This window comes from Linepithema humile, chromosome 4 (assembly GCF_040581485.1).
Source record: "Linepithema humile isolate Giens D197 chromosome 4, Lhum_UNIL_v1.0, whole genome shotgun sequence".
NCBI lineage: Eukaryota > Metazoa > Arthropoda > Insecta > Hymenoptera > Formicidae > Linepithema > Linepithema humile.
The window spans coordinates 5,381,278-5,399,477 of NC_090131.1; the positions used below are offsets into that span (position 1 = coordinate 5,381,278).

Consider the following 18,200-nt stretch of genomic DNA (forward strand, 5'->3'; position numbering starts at 1 on the left):
CGCAGACACGACAGCTCCTCTCGCTTGATCCCGCTAATTATACGAACGGCCGTGCTAATGAGCACTGAGATTCGTTAAGTGTCAGCCGTCTCGCGTGCTCGTTCGTAACGCTTCCCGCTCGACTTGCGCTTGTGCGCGCGTGTCTACGAGAGACGGGATGTAATAAATGGAATTCCGCAGAGAGAGACATTTTAATCTTCCGCGGTCCAAGACAATTTCCAACAATGGATCGATGTGAAACGTTTGTATTAAATATTTTTATTCTGGTACCGTTGTGCGCGATGTGGTAGAATATACACCGCGCTTCGGTATTTCTCGAGCAGCTGCCACGGGAATTAAAGCTATAGCTGTAACGATCAAGTTGTTCATTGATACATACGTAACGTGGAAGTGCGATCGCGATCGCGATAAGATAATAACGCCGTTATGAAGATATTCAACGCTGGTCTATTAACTCCTCATTTTCGATTCCCGCATTATCGTGTTTCGGTCGGAGGATAGCGAGTGTGCATTAAGTTTCACGCGAACATAAATCACACCGCGTGTCTCGGGCGGTATGCAAGTAGTCGGGCAGTAATCGCCGGCCGGGGTCCGTCCGACTACACTCCGGCTCGTACTACTTACCGCCGCACGTCCGTCTCGCGAAGAAGCTCCTGATTACTTTCTAATGATACGAAGTGGCTATACATTTTTGATGAAGAAAACCGAACGTCTCCCGTGGCGCCGTAACAACGCCCGCGCGGAATAAATCATCTTATCGTTATACCGACGCGTGCGTATCGATGTTGAGATTCATCGGTCCGGGGATCGATACGCGGTCACGCCTGCGAGCGGCTCGGTGCGGTTTTCGAGAGATTTCATCTCGTCATTAATCTCTGTCGGCGCTATGAACGGATCTTAATGGCTGCTAACGACCTTGCCACGACGTGGCGCAAACATTTCTCACGATCTTTGGCCGGGTCAGTTATGGTAGTGCGAAAAGGGCCCCGTTGATATCTTCTGCGGGCTTAATTTGTTTACGTAAACCCGCACATTCGTGACGTCTGTCGTTCAGTGTCCACTTGACAGCGAGGAATCATTAGTAAAAGCTACGCGTCGTACGAAAGACTCGGATACTCTTGCATTAATGGAAAACTTTGCAATTTAAAGACGAAGTCCGAGCATTCTTGGGAAATAAATTAACAGCGGAACTTAAATGTTTAACGTTCTAACAATTGTGCAAATTCTTAGAATTACATTAAGCAAGATTCTGGTCGTTGTACATTCTCGACAAGTTAAGATTGATTATTTGGCGCCCGAGCAATTATTCAACGCGAGTGCCAAAAGAGCACGCATCGTGTTATAGTGCGGACTTTTAAATCTTAAGATTTTTCTCTCTGCAGTCAGAAGCTACTTTGCATGTGCTTTATTTATTTCACATAAATTTATGAAAATAACTATTGTTTTCTACATTAAAATCTTCTAAGTTGAATCTCTTGTGTCGTGTAAATTTCCTTATTAATTTTAGTTAACACTTGTTAAGCAAACATAGCGATATAGGCAATCGTCTACGTGTGCTCGGAAAACTTTCCAGGAGTAATTATTCTATAGTAATTATCGTTAATCAAGCCATCCAATTTCAAGCGACCGATCGATAATGTGTGCTTACAGTTATGCGGCGTGCTGCGATTTTCTTCAGAACAACAATTTGCTCAGCATCATAAGAGCGCACGAGGCTCAAGACGCCGGATATCGTATGTACCGAAAATCTCAGACGACGGGCTTCCCATCGCTTATCACAATTTTCAGCGCGCCCAATTATCTCGACGTGTACAACAACAAGGTAAAGTTTTTTATATTCTCGTGTATTATAATGTTATCGCCGCTATGGTTACTTTGATTATTAACTTAACTGTCGCATTTATGTTCAACTCGGAACATTTTACGTTACGCGGTTTATCGGTGTGCGATCGTAAAGTTTCGATGCTTGTTATGCCCGTAGGCGGCGGTTTTAAAGTACGAGAACAACGTGATGAACATCAGGCAGTTCAATTGCTCGCCACACCCGTATTGGTTGCCCAACTTCATGGATGTTTTCACATGGTCTCTGCCGTTTGTCGGCGAGAAAGGTAAGCTGTGTTCAACTATCTACTTCTTTTCAAAATCATTATATTTTCACGTGATATGTTTTCAATTTATTGCGAAAAGTATCTAAAAAGTAGCATAAGAAACATTTGGATATGATAAACTTTTTATTGTTCAAAATTATACAGATTTTTACAACGTTTTTTCAGCAGCTCTTGTGTTAATAAATTGCAAAAATATCTAATAGAGATAATAAGATAAAAATTTAATTTTTTCGTCATAATTTTGAGATTTTGTTATCGCTTGAATGATACTGAAATTAATAATATCAAGAGAGATGAGCTGCTGGTTTTATAACAAAAGCTGAAAAAAAGTTGAAAAGATGTTTTGTTCAACATTTAATGAATGGTTGTTTTTTGCTTTCAGTCACGGAAATGTTGGTGAACGTGCTGAACATTTGCTCGGACGACGAGCTGATGAGCGACGGTGATGACGCGCTCGAGGAAGGTAATGTCCACCATTCAGTTCACATTCCCCACCTTAATCCATATACACTATTATTTTGCAGACGTTTCGAACAAAATCGGCACTCAGACTGGTCGCTCTTATATCGTGATCAGAGCCTGTCTCTTTTACTCCTTTATTTCGGAATTATTCTTAATCCGATGTCTGTTTCTGGATTTTACTTGCCTAATACAAAAATCGTGCAGAGACACGAGGTGAAAATCACACGCAGCGTAGTGTTAAACTCGTGACGAAAATACTTTTCTCAATCTCATCTCAGTCGTTTCAATCGAATTAGAGAAGCATTCAATTAATTAAAATCTTTGCAATTATGTAATTATAAGAAAATGATCGTAGAAAAGGAGTGTGATTCTTGCGGTAGCTTTCGACCTGCAGTTTTCCATTAAATCTCATCTTCGATAATTCGCTCCCGTTCGTCGTGCTCTAATAACGAGCGAGAGATGAGACACGTTTCAATTTTATCCATCACTTCGAGAACGATCGGACGGAACGTGCGCGATAAGTCCGGCCGAGATTTCGCTCATATCTAAAATCTTTTACAAGCTCCGACACGAGCTAAGAGAGGCCACGTCACTTTCGTGCACCGGGGAGAATGCGCGTATTCATCCCTCATGTCCTGCCGCGTGCCGAGCCGATAGAAAAGAGCCGGAGACGATCTAACGATGAAAAATGAATCGCGGAATCCCGCTCCCGTTCTGCGAATCGTCGCATTCTCCTCTGAAAAGGAAGATCGATCGTGCACGTGCGTCCGGATTGGATAGCGGCGAGCGCGAATTTCACGTAAAACCACGCGCGGGCTGTCATTTTCTCGCGGCGATAAAAATTGAATGACGCATCCGGATTGCGAATACGCTTTCAATTTTTCATCGTTTTTTTAATTCGGCGCAGTTTATTTTTATTTCAATCTAATCGGGCGCAATATTTAATGCGGTATTATTTTTATTTAATGCAATTCTTTTTTTTTTTTCGGAACAATCGGCGAATTTCTCGTATACGTTCGCCGCGCGGAAAGATTTCGCGCGCACGATCGATTTTGTCGTTCAAGCCGCAATTCCGTCGACTTCGGTACAGCAGCACCTGTGAATTCTACGTATTCCATGTATTTTTCATACACTCCCTTCGATTCACACGATTCTGCTAATGCTCGCGCACCTCTGAAAATTCACCTTTCCGAGCGAAGGCTGAAGGAAAGTTTAAAGATAATATCCCAGCGCGCGGACTCTCCCGCATATATACGTCGCGCCGAAGAACAGTAGTCGATTTTTTGCAAAGTTATCTATCACCCTCCCACGATCTCACTCTTGGAACTTCCAGAGACAAATCTTGAATTCTCTTTCTGTTTGCATTTTCACTCGCTGCACGGACAGATGGTAAGAAACGCCGCTCGATTCTTTTAGACGTCACACGATTAAGAGCTTCATTGATTATCATTTTTAGCTATTTTATAGTAGTTTCTCGATGTCGAATTTCTCTTCTTCTATCTCTTTCTCTATCTATCTATCTATCTATCTAACTCTCTCTTTTTCTCTCTTTCTCTTTCTCCACCTTTGTTTAATCCTCTCTTTGTTACGTCTTCTTTTCTTTTCGCCCGCGATGACGCGTTTCATCCTTCTCGGGAGAAGAAGAACGTACGTATGTTTGCGTCTAGTCATTTCTTCTCTTCTTTATCTTTCGTTCCTTATGATCTCCACGCGCGTGTGTGTGTACATATATATTTACTAAGTTTCTATATGTTTCTTTCTCGTTATCTCCGAGAGTTTCCATCTGTTTCATGGTACTTAGAATTTTTCGCATTAAGGTATGAGGTTTTCTTGTTTTTCCCCCTCTCACATTCTCTCTTTCTCTTTCTCCGTATCTCTTTGAGATTTTTTATTTTCAATCCCCGATTACGTATGTACATGTATGTGTGTAATACATATTCGACGTGTCTCGACGGCACATAGCCTGGATTTTTACATCTTCACCGGTAGACTTTGATTTTTCTGCATCATTCATAGCATCTTCACCTTATCTCTATACGTTTGTTCAAGATGGCATTCGAGACGGCGCAAATCCCTTGGTTGTTTCCCAAAGCACGTTTAACTATCACACCGTGAAGGTCTTGAGCTTTACGAGTTTAAAATACTTTTTCGACTCGGAAACTAATCCGGGGAGGATGCCATTTTGCCATCTTGCGCATTACGCATTTTTAATTCACGCATGCATCGCAGCGCATCGGACAAGACGACACTCGGCCTTGTCTCAATTATTATTATTATTTTTTTTTTTTTTTATGTCATTCAAGAGTATCCGTATATCGATTTTCATTTATTCACCGTTCGACTCTACCACTGTCCGAGTTCCATAGTCGATCTCATCTCTCACGTGTCATGCCTATTCCGCTCCCTGCTGGTCTCTTTTGTTATTTTCTTCTTCTTTCGTACATTTCACATGTGTATGTATAGTTCTCTCCCTCTCGTCGTCATATATAATTGATTCTGCGGAAAGTTTTGAAGAAAAGATTAAAATTACCTTTCCGGCGGAACCTCTCCGGCGGATGGAGCTTTGCGATCAGTGACGATCGCGAAAGTTTTCTTCTCGTCACGCGGCCTATAAATCGAGCATTCTCACGTCGAAGCATATGATCTTTACGACTCGTCAAATTGTTCAATGTAGCAAATCGCGTCGACTAACTGCCGCCAGCTAATTATGCATTCGCGCCCGAAAGGGACGCGCGCGGGGACTGATTCGTTCGCGTAATTCGCGTCACGTCGGAAGGTCAGATCGATACCGTCGCGTTAGCCGAGCGGACGACCACGGGTCTAAGAGTATCCATCCACCGGGTCGGGTCCAAGCCTCGAAAGAAAGTCAAGCAGCCCCGCCCCCCTTCCCCCCTCGCATCTCCGCTAACCCCCGAAGCCGTTTCGTAGAGAACGCGCTCGCGAGAACGTCTGTTGCGGCTAGGTCGCCTTGATCGAAAAGAAAGGAAAAAAGAAAAAAAAAAAAAAAAGAAAAGAGTTCAAGCAGAGAGTCCCGGTGTTTCGATCAATAAGACACCTCCCGCCCTTCGACTCTTCCTTCACCCCACCCTTTCCCCCCTGGTTTCGCCTCCTTTAATTATTGTTGAGAGATGTACGTGCCACCCCCCCCTCGCCCTCCGCCCCCCCCCTGATCAACCCCCCCTGAACCGCCCGCCCGCCCCCGCGAAGTTGCACTCTCTGACTGTCTTTTATCGTACTCCTTCTTTATTATATTTGTATCAATCACACTGGCCTTGGACTCCTCCTATCTCGGCACGACACTATGCTACTACTACTTCTACTACTTCTACTACTACTTCTACTACTACCACTCAAAACTCCGATCGTGTTCGGCATACCGCAACCCCCGTAAAGTCGCAGCCAAAGTCGTTGTCCAAAAAAAGAATGGTAAGTCCCCGTGAGAGCCCGACGACTTACTCTTGAAGAGCCAAGATTTTTTTCTTCTTTTTCGAGCGTGCCAAGAGTATAACCCAAACCGGGAGTTTTCTTTTTAATTTTTTTTCCGCATTATACGATATATTTGTGATATATCTATAATATATCTTAACTGTTTTCTTTTTTTCTTTTGCCAGTGTTTTCTCTCTTTCTCTTTCTCTCTTTCTCTCTATCTCTCTTTGCGTTACGGTTCCTTTCTGTTTTTTTTGTCTCTTGTTTTTCGCGGGTGCGCTTTGTGACGCGTTCTGCTGATCGATTTCTGCTACTCTCGTCGAGCACGAGCGCGGTTCTCGCGATCACGCGATCGAGTAACGTGGATAGAACATAAAAATATTGCAGTTTACCGTAAAAAATTTAATTATCGGCGCAACGAGATATGATATCAACTTGCATTGCTTTTATTTGGAATTAGTATTGAGATACAATTAGCTTCTCATTATGCGATCTTCTTTATTGATCTGTACTTATTGTAATAAATGAGTTCATAAAATCCAGCTACATTTATTTTGATTAATTATTCAAGATTTACAGCATTACGCATATCGGGGGAATGCTTTTAATTCGGCTAAATGAGAAACTACGATACGCAGCTCGTATGTACAAATAGCCAGCGAACGCTCTAATGCCAGTAGAATGACGTCGACACGAACGTACCATGCGGCATATTATTTTCTCGTTTGTTGAGTTGCCTTCTCTCTTTGTTCCTGTATATATATACATACATATAAATATATATATATATACATATTTCTATCTATATACTTACATATTTCTATCTTCGTCATCATCTTCTACTTTCCTTTAAACGTGCTGTATAACCGGACTTTGGATTGAGCTAACATCATAATTAATCGTCAGAGAAAACACACCGTTGAGCGCCGTGTTCACTTGCCTACCGTTTTCCCTTCCGTTTTATACTGACTTCTGTTGTTGTTACACATCGCCGCCTCTGTACCACACATACCCCTGTTGTCTACGTACACGCTGAATTAATCACCACGGTGATCTCACTCCCCCCCTTCTCTCCATTTGTTTTTTCTTTTTTTTTTTTTTTTTTATCTACGTTTTGTCTCCTTTGTCGCCTGCTTCTTGCGCTTCACGTCGACGATCGAACACACCAACCATGTTTTTTCAACGGTACGTACACTGAGTATACATAAAGTTTGTCCCTAACTCGAAATTTTTCTCTCCGAATGTACGTGAATTTGTCGCGTCTCCAGCGTGAGAATGATCGGAAGCGATTTATGAATGAAGATACTTTTTGCAAAGTAAAGAGATCGCGAGAGACAAGTTTTTCTTTCCTTGAAACTTTTGTGGACGCTTTCTCGCCGACACTTACCGGCACTCTCGAATCCAAAATAACGTCGCGCGAATACGCGCAGCGGAAAATACGACCGTGCCTTCATGCGACTCTGGAGAGAGAAGGCCTGTCGCCTACAATAACAGAAGATTCACGTGAATTTATATCCGCCTCGAGAAGAGCTTCATAAAACTCGGCGGATTAGTCGGCAAAGTTCAGTGAATATATGCGTCCCATTCGACCGTTTCACTCTTTTTCTCTCTTCCGCACCGTTTCCACCTCCCTCTCTCGCCGTCCTCGCTCTCTTACTCGCTGCCTCTCCCCTCTTTCGCTCGTTCTGGGATTTAGACGAATTTCCGCATTGCATTCGTTATGGCGTTCGCGACACGGTTTTACGACTTCGAAGCCCTCTCTTCTCCCGCCTGCGTCTCTCCCTCCCGTTTCTCAGCAGCACCCTAAAGCAGCCCTCATCCCGTTTGAGTTTCGCTCGTTTGATTTGAGTTCGGTTTATTTGCGCGCTTTACGATACAGCGTGAGATATCTCGCTCTTCTGTGCGCGTTGTGTGTGTGTGTGTGTGCGCGTGCGCGCGTGTGTGTGTTGAAATGTGTGTATCTTGCTTAACAACGTCCAGCGAGCTAACGTTGGACGCTCCACTAACAATGCTTCCGGTTTTATGAGCGCAACTGGCTTCGCCCGGACTCTCTCCGGGTCCCCGACACAACCACGAGAGATTCCTCTTTGCTGGACCGTTGAGGTTGCCGTGCGATTCAGGTGCACCGGTATCGGTCGGAACAGTCGGAGAACAATATTCGCCGGCCAACCGTTCGCTTTGAAATGCATATTCGAATTTCTAGCGCTAATGCGTTGAATACTTGCTCTCAATACGAAAAACACATTGTTAAAGTTTATTTCTATTAAAATTCGTCGTGTCTCACGACTCCTCGCGCATAGCGATCTCCTCGATGCAAAAATTTCAGTTTAATTTAACCTTCAAGTGGTTGCGCCGTTGATAAAAAAATACGAAAAGGAGTAAAAACAGTAATATTTTACCTTTTTTTCTAAGAATAAAGCAAAAAGATATTTAAGTAGAAAGTTTATAATAAATGCGCCGCTGTTCATGCTACATCTCGGGATGCGAAATCGCTTGAAGGTTATTAAATAAAAATATTATAAAAGGAGATTATTATCGAGAGACATTAAAGCCCGACAACTGTCTATCATTGGCACTTGCCCGGATGCTTCTTAAGCTCTTTAACTTCTTAACTTATAACTCTCGTTTTGACGAGAAATCAATGTGCCTCAATTCGCACGTCGAGAGAGACGTATTTAATTAACTAACGGCGATCGACAAGATTCTCGACAATTTCCGGTCAGCTTTGAGACATCGGCTTCGCCGTTATCCGCGCCACGGATGGCATGTCGCTGCACAAGGATTCCTTCTCGATTCATCTCTTCGCGTCTCTCTTCCGCGAAAAGCCCGTCTCTAACAAAATCCGGAGCAAAAGAGGCTTTCGGTCGTCCTCCGTAGGAGGCTCCGGTACGGCCCGGGAAGGTGTACCCGATCGATAGAACGCACCACGTTCCGTGAGATAACGAGGGAAGGCCACGGAACATCGATCAACCGGCCGGGGGCGGGGGCCCCCCTTTCGAGCGCGGTTCCATCGGCATCTTATCCTCTCGTCCCGCACGCCGACTCGAGTCCAATTGAGTTCATTCCTGCCGCACCGCCGACTGCATTCCGACGCGGAGGCGTACACGTAGTCGCTCGCGATACGCAATCGCCAAGCGAAACGGAGTGGCTGAAAGCAGACTCGCGTAAAAGGCTCTCGGCTGTCGAAATTGGGGCCGTAATTAAGATCGCGCGTGTAACGTCGGGGAAATTGGAGGGAGCGGCGACTCCGTAAATCAACTTGTAAGTCATGTATAATCTCGACACCGGTGTTCGCCCTCGTCGTAGCTTTCGCGCAGCTTATCAAAGAAGGATTTTCGCAATCGCTATTACTACATCCCGTCGTGAACGCTTACTTTTCTCGAGTCGCGTACTTTCTCGAATCGAAGGGGAAGGGTTTGTCCGAACACACACGGCCGCTATTCGAAAAATGTATCGTGCGCGGCGGGCAATTTGACATCGCTCGTGTTTGCGTGATACAGTCTCGATAGATATGTCCCATTGTCAAAGCATCCGTCACGTATCTCCTGATGTTGAACGCTCCTTCCAAGCGGCTTTTGTGCGGGGGCAAAGAAAGGCAGGAATGATGTCTGGCTGTAAGTTCTATCGTGGAATAAAAAGGAAAGTATCCGGGAGTCTTTCTGCGCGGGGCCATTTTTCATGTTGTCAGGTGGACCAGTTGCGACATCCGCCTACTTTCTTATACATATTTTCCATTTCCCTCGGATTTGTCGTCTTGGTGAGAATCTTGCAATCTTTCACCTTATTTCGCCGTGGATGCGGCGCGATCGATAAAAATTCGCCGTGTCCGGAATAAATTCACCCGTGTCGCTCAAATTCCTCGAATTAATTCCTCTCGAGAGACATAATGCTGATCTGTGCTTTCCTTTAATAAATTATTTTCCCGTTAGAGATATTTTCTCTTGCCGATTTTATCTTGTTTTTTGCTCTTTATATTTCTCGAGAAAAATATGAATTAAAATCAAAATTCGTGTTTGCTTTCTCAACAATAACTGCGGTAATTAGAAAAGTTAATTGCAATTAATTATTTGGCGGTCTATGCGTCTGATATTTGCCTTGACGATGAAAAATCATGTTACTCCCGTGTCTCTTTGAGGGCCAATTATCAATCAAAACCTTTCGAATGTTTCTCTTTAATTGGCCAGTGCGAGACGATTCCCATCGCTGTATTATCGCAGATCTCAATCGAAGCGAGGAGAAAGAATTCCTCTCTATTATTGTATTTTTACGTTTCATCGAAGCCTCTAATAAGCAAGCTATTCAACCACGATATATTCCTCCCGGCCTGTCTTTATCCTGCGATAGTTGTGTCCTTCGATGTCGCCATTGCTGTTGTCGTCATCGTCGTCGTCGTCGTCGCCCTCGTCGTCGTCGTCGTTGACTTGGCTTTTCTCGTCCTTCCCTCGCCACTCACCCTACTCTCACTCTCGACACGAACACCACGATCTCAAGAAAAATTCCACGAGACGTGCTACGCGTTCACGCACGACGCACCGTGTTCTCGGTTGCGCAACGCTGCCGGACACACTTTTCCACTCCACGAAAAATATCACTCCGCGCTAACCGACATCCAACGTCGGGCAATAATTTTTCTGTCTCTCTTTCTCCTACGTTAATGTTATATTCTAGCCCTCTCTCTTTTTCTCTCTTTCTCTCTGTTTCACCCTCTGTACACACCTCGACTCTTTCACCGTCACTGTTACTTTCTCTTTCTCTTTCTGTCTTTCTGTTTTCTTTTTCTCTATTTTTCTGTACCCCTGAATCTGCTCGTTTGTTATCGTCTTTATGCTTAAGTTATCTCTTGAATTACGTTGAGTACGTGTTATCCTTTACTTAACTCGGTCTCCGCCAGCCGCCGAACGTTATATTTTTTGATTACCAGTTTTCTTTTGCGCATGCTAGTGTATACTTAGTTTACTTAGGATTAACCGAGCGTACTAGTACTTAATATCCGCGCGGATCGCGACAGGATCGCACTCGCCAGCTGTAAATGAATGTAATAACGAGCGCGATGTCCCGCTCGTCGACGGGACGATGCCTGGCAGCATCCTCGAGCGATCCTGCGAAAACTTATTAATCGATTTTTCTTTTTCTCTTAAACAGTTGCTCCAGGAAACTTCTATATAGCAGCGTTGTGCCACGCACAATGATAATCTCACATGCGATTGTAATCGTTGCATTATGTCGAGATTACTTCCATTCTATTCACGCTAACAGATTTACGAACGACTAATCATTTCCGAAGCTTGTCTCTTGTGAAATTTTAAATTAGATTCGCCGTTAATCTTTTAAACGTTAAAAGTCGATTTTCCGACTCGAGACGAAGTAATCTTTGACATGGTCGAGCTTTGCTAAAGACGATCGTACATGTTTACGTGAAAATGTCTTCTCAATTTGTTCACAATTTAAGCATTTAACTTGAGAGATTTTAATCATTTTGAGTATAAATGTATCTGAAATATTTTAATAGTTAAATATTTTTTTGTGCTCGCGCGAATGAATGAATCAATTTATTATTTTTTTTAATATTAAAATGCATTATGAAATTTCATCTAAATAAATTGTGTACGCTCGCCTAAGCTTGGCAATTTCGACGCAGGCCGAAATCACAATCTCACACATTCTCTTACACTAATCAACTATTTTCTCTATATTTACAGTATTCACGTCTTTGACGGCAATACTCGCGAGCGTCTGTACTCGTTTACGGGAATTTTAACATCGGCAAAGTCCCTCTCGTGATTTTTGCATATTTTATTATTTCAAGTCCGTTTTGTAAAATACTGAGTATTCCTAGTAGAATTCCGCTTCAACGCAATGAATTTTAATGCGAAACATTTCCCCCCGTTCATCATAGTCACGTAGATGATATAAGTGTGTTCCGCGAGAGAATTTTTTTCATCAATTCAAAATATGACACGAGCAACCCCTTCCGTAATTCCCGGCCACTTGTTTTGTAATTACGCGAAAAACGTCGGGAGTAAATGTTATTTATGCAGAAAAATACTTTTGTTTTCTCGTAACAAATAGCGCGCGAACGCGCTCCATTCTCGCGAACGTATAACGAGCGACTTTGCCGATCTTCAGAAACTCCGGTAGCGGATTAAGCTACTTAGTGGGGGAATTTCATTGAATTTTTATTTAAAACGGAAAAGAAATTTCGTAGAGCATTAAATATTACCGTCTTCAATAATTACGTTTTACTTTAATAATAATTAAATTGAAGTTCTGCAGAAGTTTCGGGCTCCGCTACCGAGAGTCGTATGATCAATAACCGAGAAAGAAGGAACGAAAGAACCACATCGACAATAGATATCGTCTAACGCACATGCTTCATTGAATGCCACTTATGCTGTGCACACTTGTCTTTTCTTGTCTGTTCTATGTGTTGTTTCCTTTGCGCGATATTCTACAACCACCTCTTCGCCACCACTACCATCACCAACCACCACCAACCACCACCGACACCAACCAACCAACCAAACAACCATCCGCCAAAAAAAAAACCAATTTAAAAAAAACCAATACGTCTTCCCGTACGGGCTGTTGTTCGAACGAACCGACCAAACTCTCCGCCACTCTCTATTTCTTCTCTTCGGCCGCATTTGACGCTGCTCTCACATTGTTGGTTACTTCTGTCCTTTTACTTACGTCCACTACGCTCAACCATCGGTAAAACCGAACACCATGGGCGCGCCATGGCCGCCACGGTAAAACCCGATGGTGAATCCGGACGGTCCGGTCCGAACACGACCCCACCTACCATCGCGTACGGTGAGTTTTTTTCTGTTGAAAGTGCGAGTAAGACCTACACACACACACTACTATCTCTATCCTCTGCTCTCTCTCTCTCTCTCTATCTCTATCTCTATTTTTTCGGCCGTGAACGACGAACCCGCGGGGACTCAACGCCGTTTTCTCTTCTCCGGATTTTTTGTTTTTCGAGTACATTAACCGTGCGATACCTCTAACGGAAGTAAACTTCCGCATTCGATTCGCCCGCGTAATGAGACTACGGTAATTACGAAACGCAAGATAATCCTCCGCGGTGGAGAGAATTAAGATCGAATTAACATTCGCATTAACGAGCGATAAACCTCGTTAACAGCCGCCGCAACCCCTCCGGCAGGGGAGGAGGGTGAGATTAAGAAGTTGGAGGGGTTGGATTTCGAAGAGTCCGCCAGTTTCGGTTTGCGGGATTGATTAGTGCTGCGGCGTTCAGTTCCCCGGTTGCAGTTGTCCACGATTCGAACAGAGTCCTCAAATAGGAATATGTCTAGCACCCAATGGTTTCCGATTGCTCGGTCGCGTTGCTCGATCGTTTTTGTTAATCCTCGGCTGCTGCGCTTGAATTTTGGCCGAAGAGTAACGGCGTTTTGCGTTGACAAATTAAACGAGATCAATTTTATTTTTTATTTCACTAAAATCTGAAGTGAATTGAAATCATTAGTTTTTAATTCAGCTGCAATGTGGCAGCCGAGGATTAAATGTTCGCCATTGGGTATGCGATCCTTCCTATTCTCGACGAACGGTCCACGTGACATAGACGTCGCATCCTTCCTAAAAGGCGAGAGAGAGCGTTTGTTCGAGGTTGTCACGCGGCGGCGCCTATGATTTGATCAATGTCGAAGGCCCGTCGTTGCAACGTGAGCGATATGTCCGACCTGCATTCGGAAGATTGTTCGATATTTCGAGCCGACTTGATCTGCCTGTCTGCGGTCTTATGCTCACGTGGGAAATCAGTGTTAAACATCGCATGTGAGATAATATATATCAAAGAGGTGTAATTGAGAAACAAGAAGCGACAAGTTCATCAATTATGTGTGAAATAATAATTATTTATGTCGCAATATCGAAAGAGCATAATTAAAAATTCGGACAATGCACGTCTGTTTCGCAAGTCGGTTCGAAGGCATAGTTGCGGCTTCTAAAACTGCTTTTGGGAAACCCGATAGAGCACTAGTAGCCCTGCGCTATAATGTTTTGAGCACAGGTTCACGAAAAGGAAGACGAATCGCAATCGAATCAGGTCGATTGAATCGCTCGAAGAATTATTTTTTTGTGGTTAATTTAAAGAGTAGCAAGTAATTTTTTAAAATTAAAATTCTCTCATTTTGATACTAATAAAACATTATATTTATTTGAGAGTGCATTAAAGTAGCACTCTTTCATCAATAATTTCTGATTAATATTCCAAGAATGTTAAATTAATTTTTTTATTCTTTTTTCGCCTTGAAAACCAACAGGCGTATTTAGTTATATTTATAAGAGACGAGTGGTCGCATTAAGGTTGCATTAGAGATGATGATGTGGAAATGTGTAAGAAATCATGATCTCGAAGATGTACGACGGGCCTCCGCATGCTCGAGACTCGGTGCCAGACTCGACTGCGTTTTGATAAATGTTAGCTCGGTAGACAACTGTCGCAACGGCGTGCACTCGAAAATAACATCGGCTCGCGTTACAGGCACTGATTATTTACACGGATCATTACAAGCCCACCATTTTTAGAGCGGTCGTGAATTCAACGTTCCGTTACTCGCGCAGAGAGTTCGCAATATCGGTGTTATCGTTCGGCATTTAACGTCAAAAAAGAATATTCGCGAGAATTTCCAATCAACGGATCTGCGCCGGATCGGCAGCCCCGAATGCATTCGAATGTTTTGCAATATGCAGTTTGTGCCATACGATACGATAACAACATGTAATGAAAATCGCCAAAGTTCGCATAAACATATCATCGTTACGTTCTATGATATCGGAGTCGCGATAATCTGTATGTATGTTTATTTTCACTAAATGCGAGACTCCCGTCCGCTCTCCCACCCCCCCTTTTCGCGAAAACTATTCTCCCGAATTATTGTTATTGCACGAATCGCTATTGCGGATCTGCGTCATCCGTAGCGTTCGATTCTCGAATTACCGCTGACTCCGAGAGAGCGGCGGTGACGCCGTTGCGACTAGTTACGTGTGCGTAACCGTGCGCTGACACATAAATGTATAGAGAGCAAAAGGCTTGATCTGTTGTATAAGTTTGTAGTTTGACGTGTATACGTCGTTGTTGTGCCGCATCCTCTCGTTTGTTAAGCGCAGGACGTTTTCCGAGACCAACTGTCCGATCGTTGGATTTCGGCGATTTAATCGAAGAGCGAGCCTTCGACATTTCTTGTGGATTTGGCTCTCGACGAGTACGAGTGATTTATTATTTTTTTTTTCCTCAATTTTTTCGTATTTTTTATTAAAGCGACGCGAGCACGTAAATGTCGCGGATGCAATTTTCCCAAATCCCAAATTACTACCGTTGCATTCGAAATTACTGTCGTGAAAGTTATATCGCCACGGAATTCGGCGAGCTGCGAAATTGCGCTCTTCGTTCCGAAGGCCGAACGTCTAATATTTGACATGCTCGACTTCATCGATTTCCCGCGCGACAGAAGCAGGCACTTTCGACAAATCGCTTGCTCGCGTCGCGACGGGTGTACCGATGCGAATCGTTTCTCGCCGATCGCCTCGAATCTGCAAATCGCGCGCGATATAACGTTCGGGTAATAAACTCGAGGGGAAATAATCTACTTACGTGAAAATTGCGGATATAAATCTGATACTCTCGCTCCCCCGCGCGACGACGTCTCGCTTCTCGCGCATATATGTAGTTGGGAATCGCATAAACGAGCGGCGATCTCGGCGACGGTGCGAGATTTTGGATTACACGGGATTGTGCATCGAATAATTTTCGATAGAGGCAAAATGGCCGCTGTTTAATCCAATAGCGATCCCGGTTAATTATGAAATGTTTAATTGACTCGTGATATGCAATCTTAGTGATATTTCCAGCAGCCCGGCGGTTATTTGAGGGATCCTCGTTGATCAATCACACAGCGGCGTACCGCGCCGATTCCGAATCGCGCGGGGAGACCTTGCCTCTTGATAATCTCCGTCGCTTCGTGACGTTTATCGATCAGCCGTTTCGGTGACGTCCCGCTATTTCCGAGAGCGAAGTGTCCGCCGCACGGTCAAAGATCCGCGAACAACGGGAGAGATTGAAACTCCGTATTCCCCCGCGGACTGACAAATCGCGCGATACATCATCGTGACAGCGGCCTAAGGACTGCGGATCCGCGCCGTAAATCATTAGAGAACCGGAACCGCGCGGAAACGATACTTCGGCGCGTCGCGTTGCGTCGACGCGCGGCGAGAAACGACGTCGATATTTTTGGCACGGCCTTTTTCCGACGTCCGATTTAACCGGGAAATCAGCAGAGGCGGGGTTTTTTTTTGCCGAACGAGATGAAATACGAGGATAAAAATCGCGCGATTAGGGCAGAAATAATATACAGAACTGCCGTAGAAGCGCTGCGTTGTTTCTCCAAGCGAAGTGCCGCCAGCCATCGAAGCTTCCACGAATACATTTTTTTTTTTTAACGCGGATAAAAAGTGCAAGCCACTTTAGCGCTCTGATGAAAAGTAGGAGCGCCAGATCTGTCTCCTCTGCACTTCCCGCTAACGGAAGATTTTAGCGGCGCTACGAATGAACCTTCCCCCCCTCCGTTCCTCGTTAAGGTACCGTCTATACAATCGATCGAGCGGCAAGCTCGACCGCTGCGTCAATTAACGAGCAAACAGATAAACCGATGCGAAAGAGTTGCTTCGACGCAAATTTCCATAAAAAATTTCTTCGTTAAATTAAAAATTGCTTCGAAAACAATTGCTCGTGAAGAACGAATGCTCGCGCAGTTGAGCGCATAAATCGATCAGCACGGCGGAAATATTGAAATATAACGAGAACAATTTAATTCAATCACGACGAGTATTGTCACGATTGAAATTATTCCTTTTTTCCTGCGGCAACTCTTTCGCATCGACAATGAATCTCAAAGTATCAAGCGATTGCCAAGGGGAAGTGGTAACGATAAGAGTTTGTAGTGACCGATGGTGCGTACGTTTCGCGCTTGTCCAGCATGTGCATGCCTCTTTTTTTCTCTCGCATCAGGTTTACGCAGTATCTTGATATGCGCCGAAGTATATAAATAAACAAAGACACACACACACACACACACACACACACACACACACACACACACACACACACACACACACACACACACACAGGCAGACAGACATGCAGACACCGTAGCATTTTTGCGATACACTCTGTATTTACGCACGTTTACACAGCTTTTAGTGCACTCACGCTCGCGTTCGCAACCGCGCGCACTCTTCGCATTATCAATATCTTGCGTTTTTCTTTTTACTTTCGTACAACTTTCGAGGCAAACAGCTTTTTATCGCGGTTACGCGAAGAGTGCGTGCTTCTCTGTGAATGCGACGACGTATCACGCGCGTTCTGATTGCGCGACTGCTTACACGACCCCGCCCGATGATGCGCACAGTACTTCTTGCCTGTAGTTTGATTGTCTTGGCGTTGACCCGATGAAAATAACGAGTGATTATTAATAATATAATACCCGCCGGTAAGCGCTCTGTGGTATGAATAACGTAGTAGTTAACGTACGACGGCGAGAATCATCGCAGGTGATTTGCGAGCGCGACGACGAACGCGAGGCAAATCGGTGGCCGACGGCGTGGCGGAGCAATCAAGTTTCTTGATTAAAACGCATTGTAATTTAATCGACCAATATTTTCATCGTTACTGATTTATTTTGATGCGAAAACATTTCGTTACCCGGTTTATGTAACGCGTGACAGAAATTCAAAATTTGTTATAATGACTGTCGCGTTATTTTTGCGTTCTCAATTAATATTACGCTGGAGAAATTTATGTTATCATAGCGGAAATGAAAAAAATGCCATCGATTGCTCTCGTCGCGTCGATCGTCGCTGGATGATATAGAACGCTAGTATTCCGTTGTTATCATACGATGTGCTATAAAATGTGTCCGTCGTATTTATAGGTGCAGCAGCTAATCTACGTAAGGAAGTCATCAGAAACAAGATTAGGGCCATTGGTAAAATGGCGCGTGTCTTCTCCGTCCTGAGGTCAGTAAACGCACACTTTGATACATAAAAAGTCGTGATAATTAATACAGGCTGATTTAGAAATTCTAATAATCGTAATAATGATATCAAATTTTAATTAAAAATAGTGGCATTGCGAGAAAAGCGGTTAACAATCGCAGTCTTATTAAAAATGTAATTATTACGCAA

General features: G+C 43.9%; 1 protein-coding gene across 8 annotated transcripts in view; it reads left to right on the top strand.

Moving 5' to 3' along the window:
* Positions 1 to 18,200, top strand: part of LOC105671886 (serine/threonine-protein phosphatase 2B catalytic subunit 2) — a 118,058-nt gene that overhangs the window by 91,249 nt on the left and 8,609 nt on the right. For 3 of the 8 annotated variants that reach the window (XM_012366407.2, XM_012366408.2, XM_012366401.2), the window contains 5 exons: positions 1,651 to 1,822; positions 1,982 to 2,108; positions 2,491 to 2,571; positions 5,964 to 5,996; positions 17,948 to 18,032. In XM_012366407.2, coding sequence (XP_012221830.1) covers positions 1,651 to 1,822; positions 1,982 to 2,108; positions 2,491 to 2,571; positions 5,964 to 5,996; positions 17,948 to 18,032 — 498 coding nt within the window. Of the gene's footprint in view, positions 1 to 1,650; positions 1,823 to 1,981; positions 2,109 to 2,490; positions 2,572 to 3,956; positions 5,592 to 5,963; positions 5,997 to 17,947; positions 18,033 to 18,200 lie in introns of those variants that run through there. The other 5 variants (XM_012366402.2, XM_012366404.2, XM_067353398.1 and 2 more) reach the window with 5 other exon arrangements.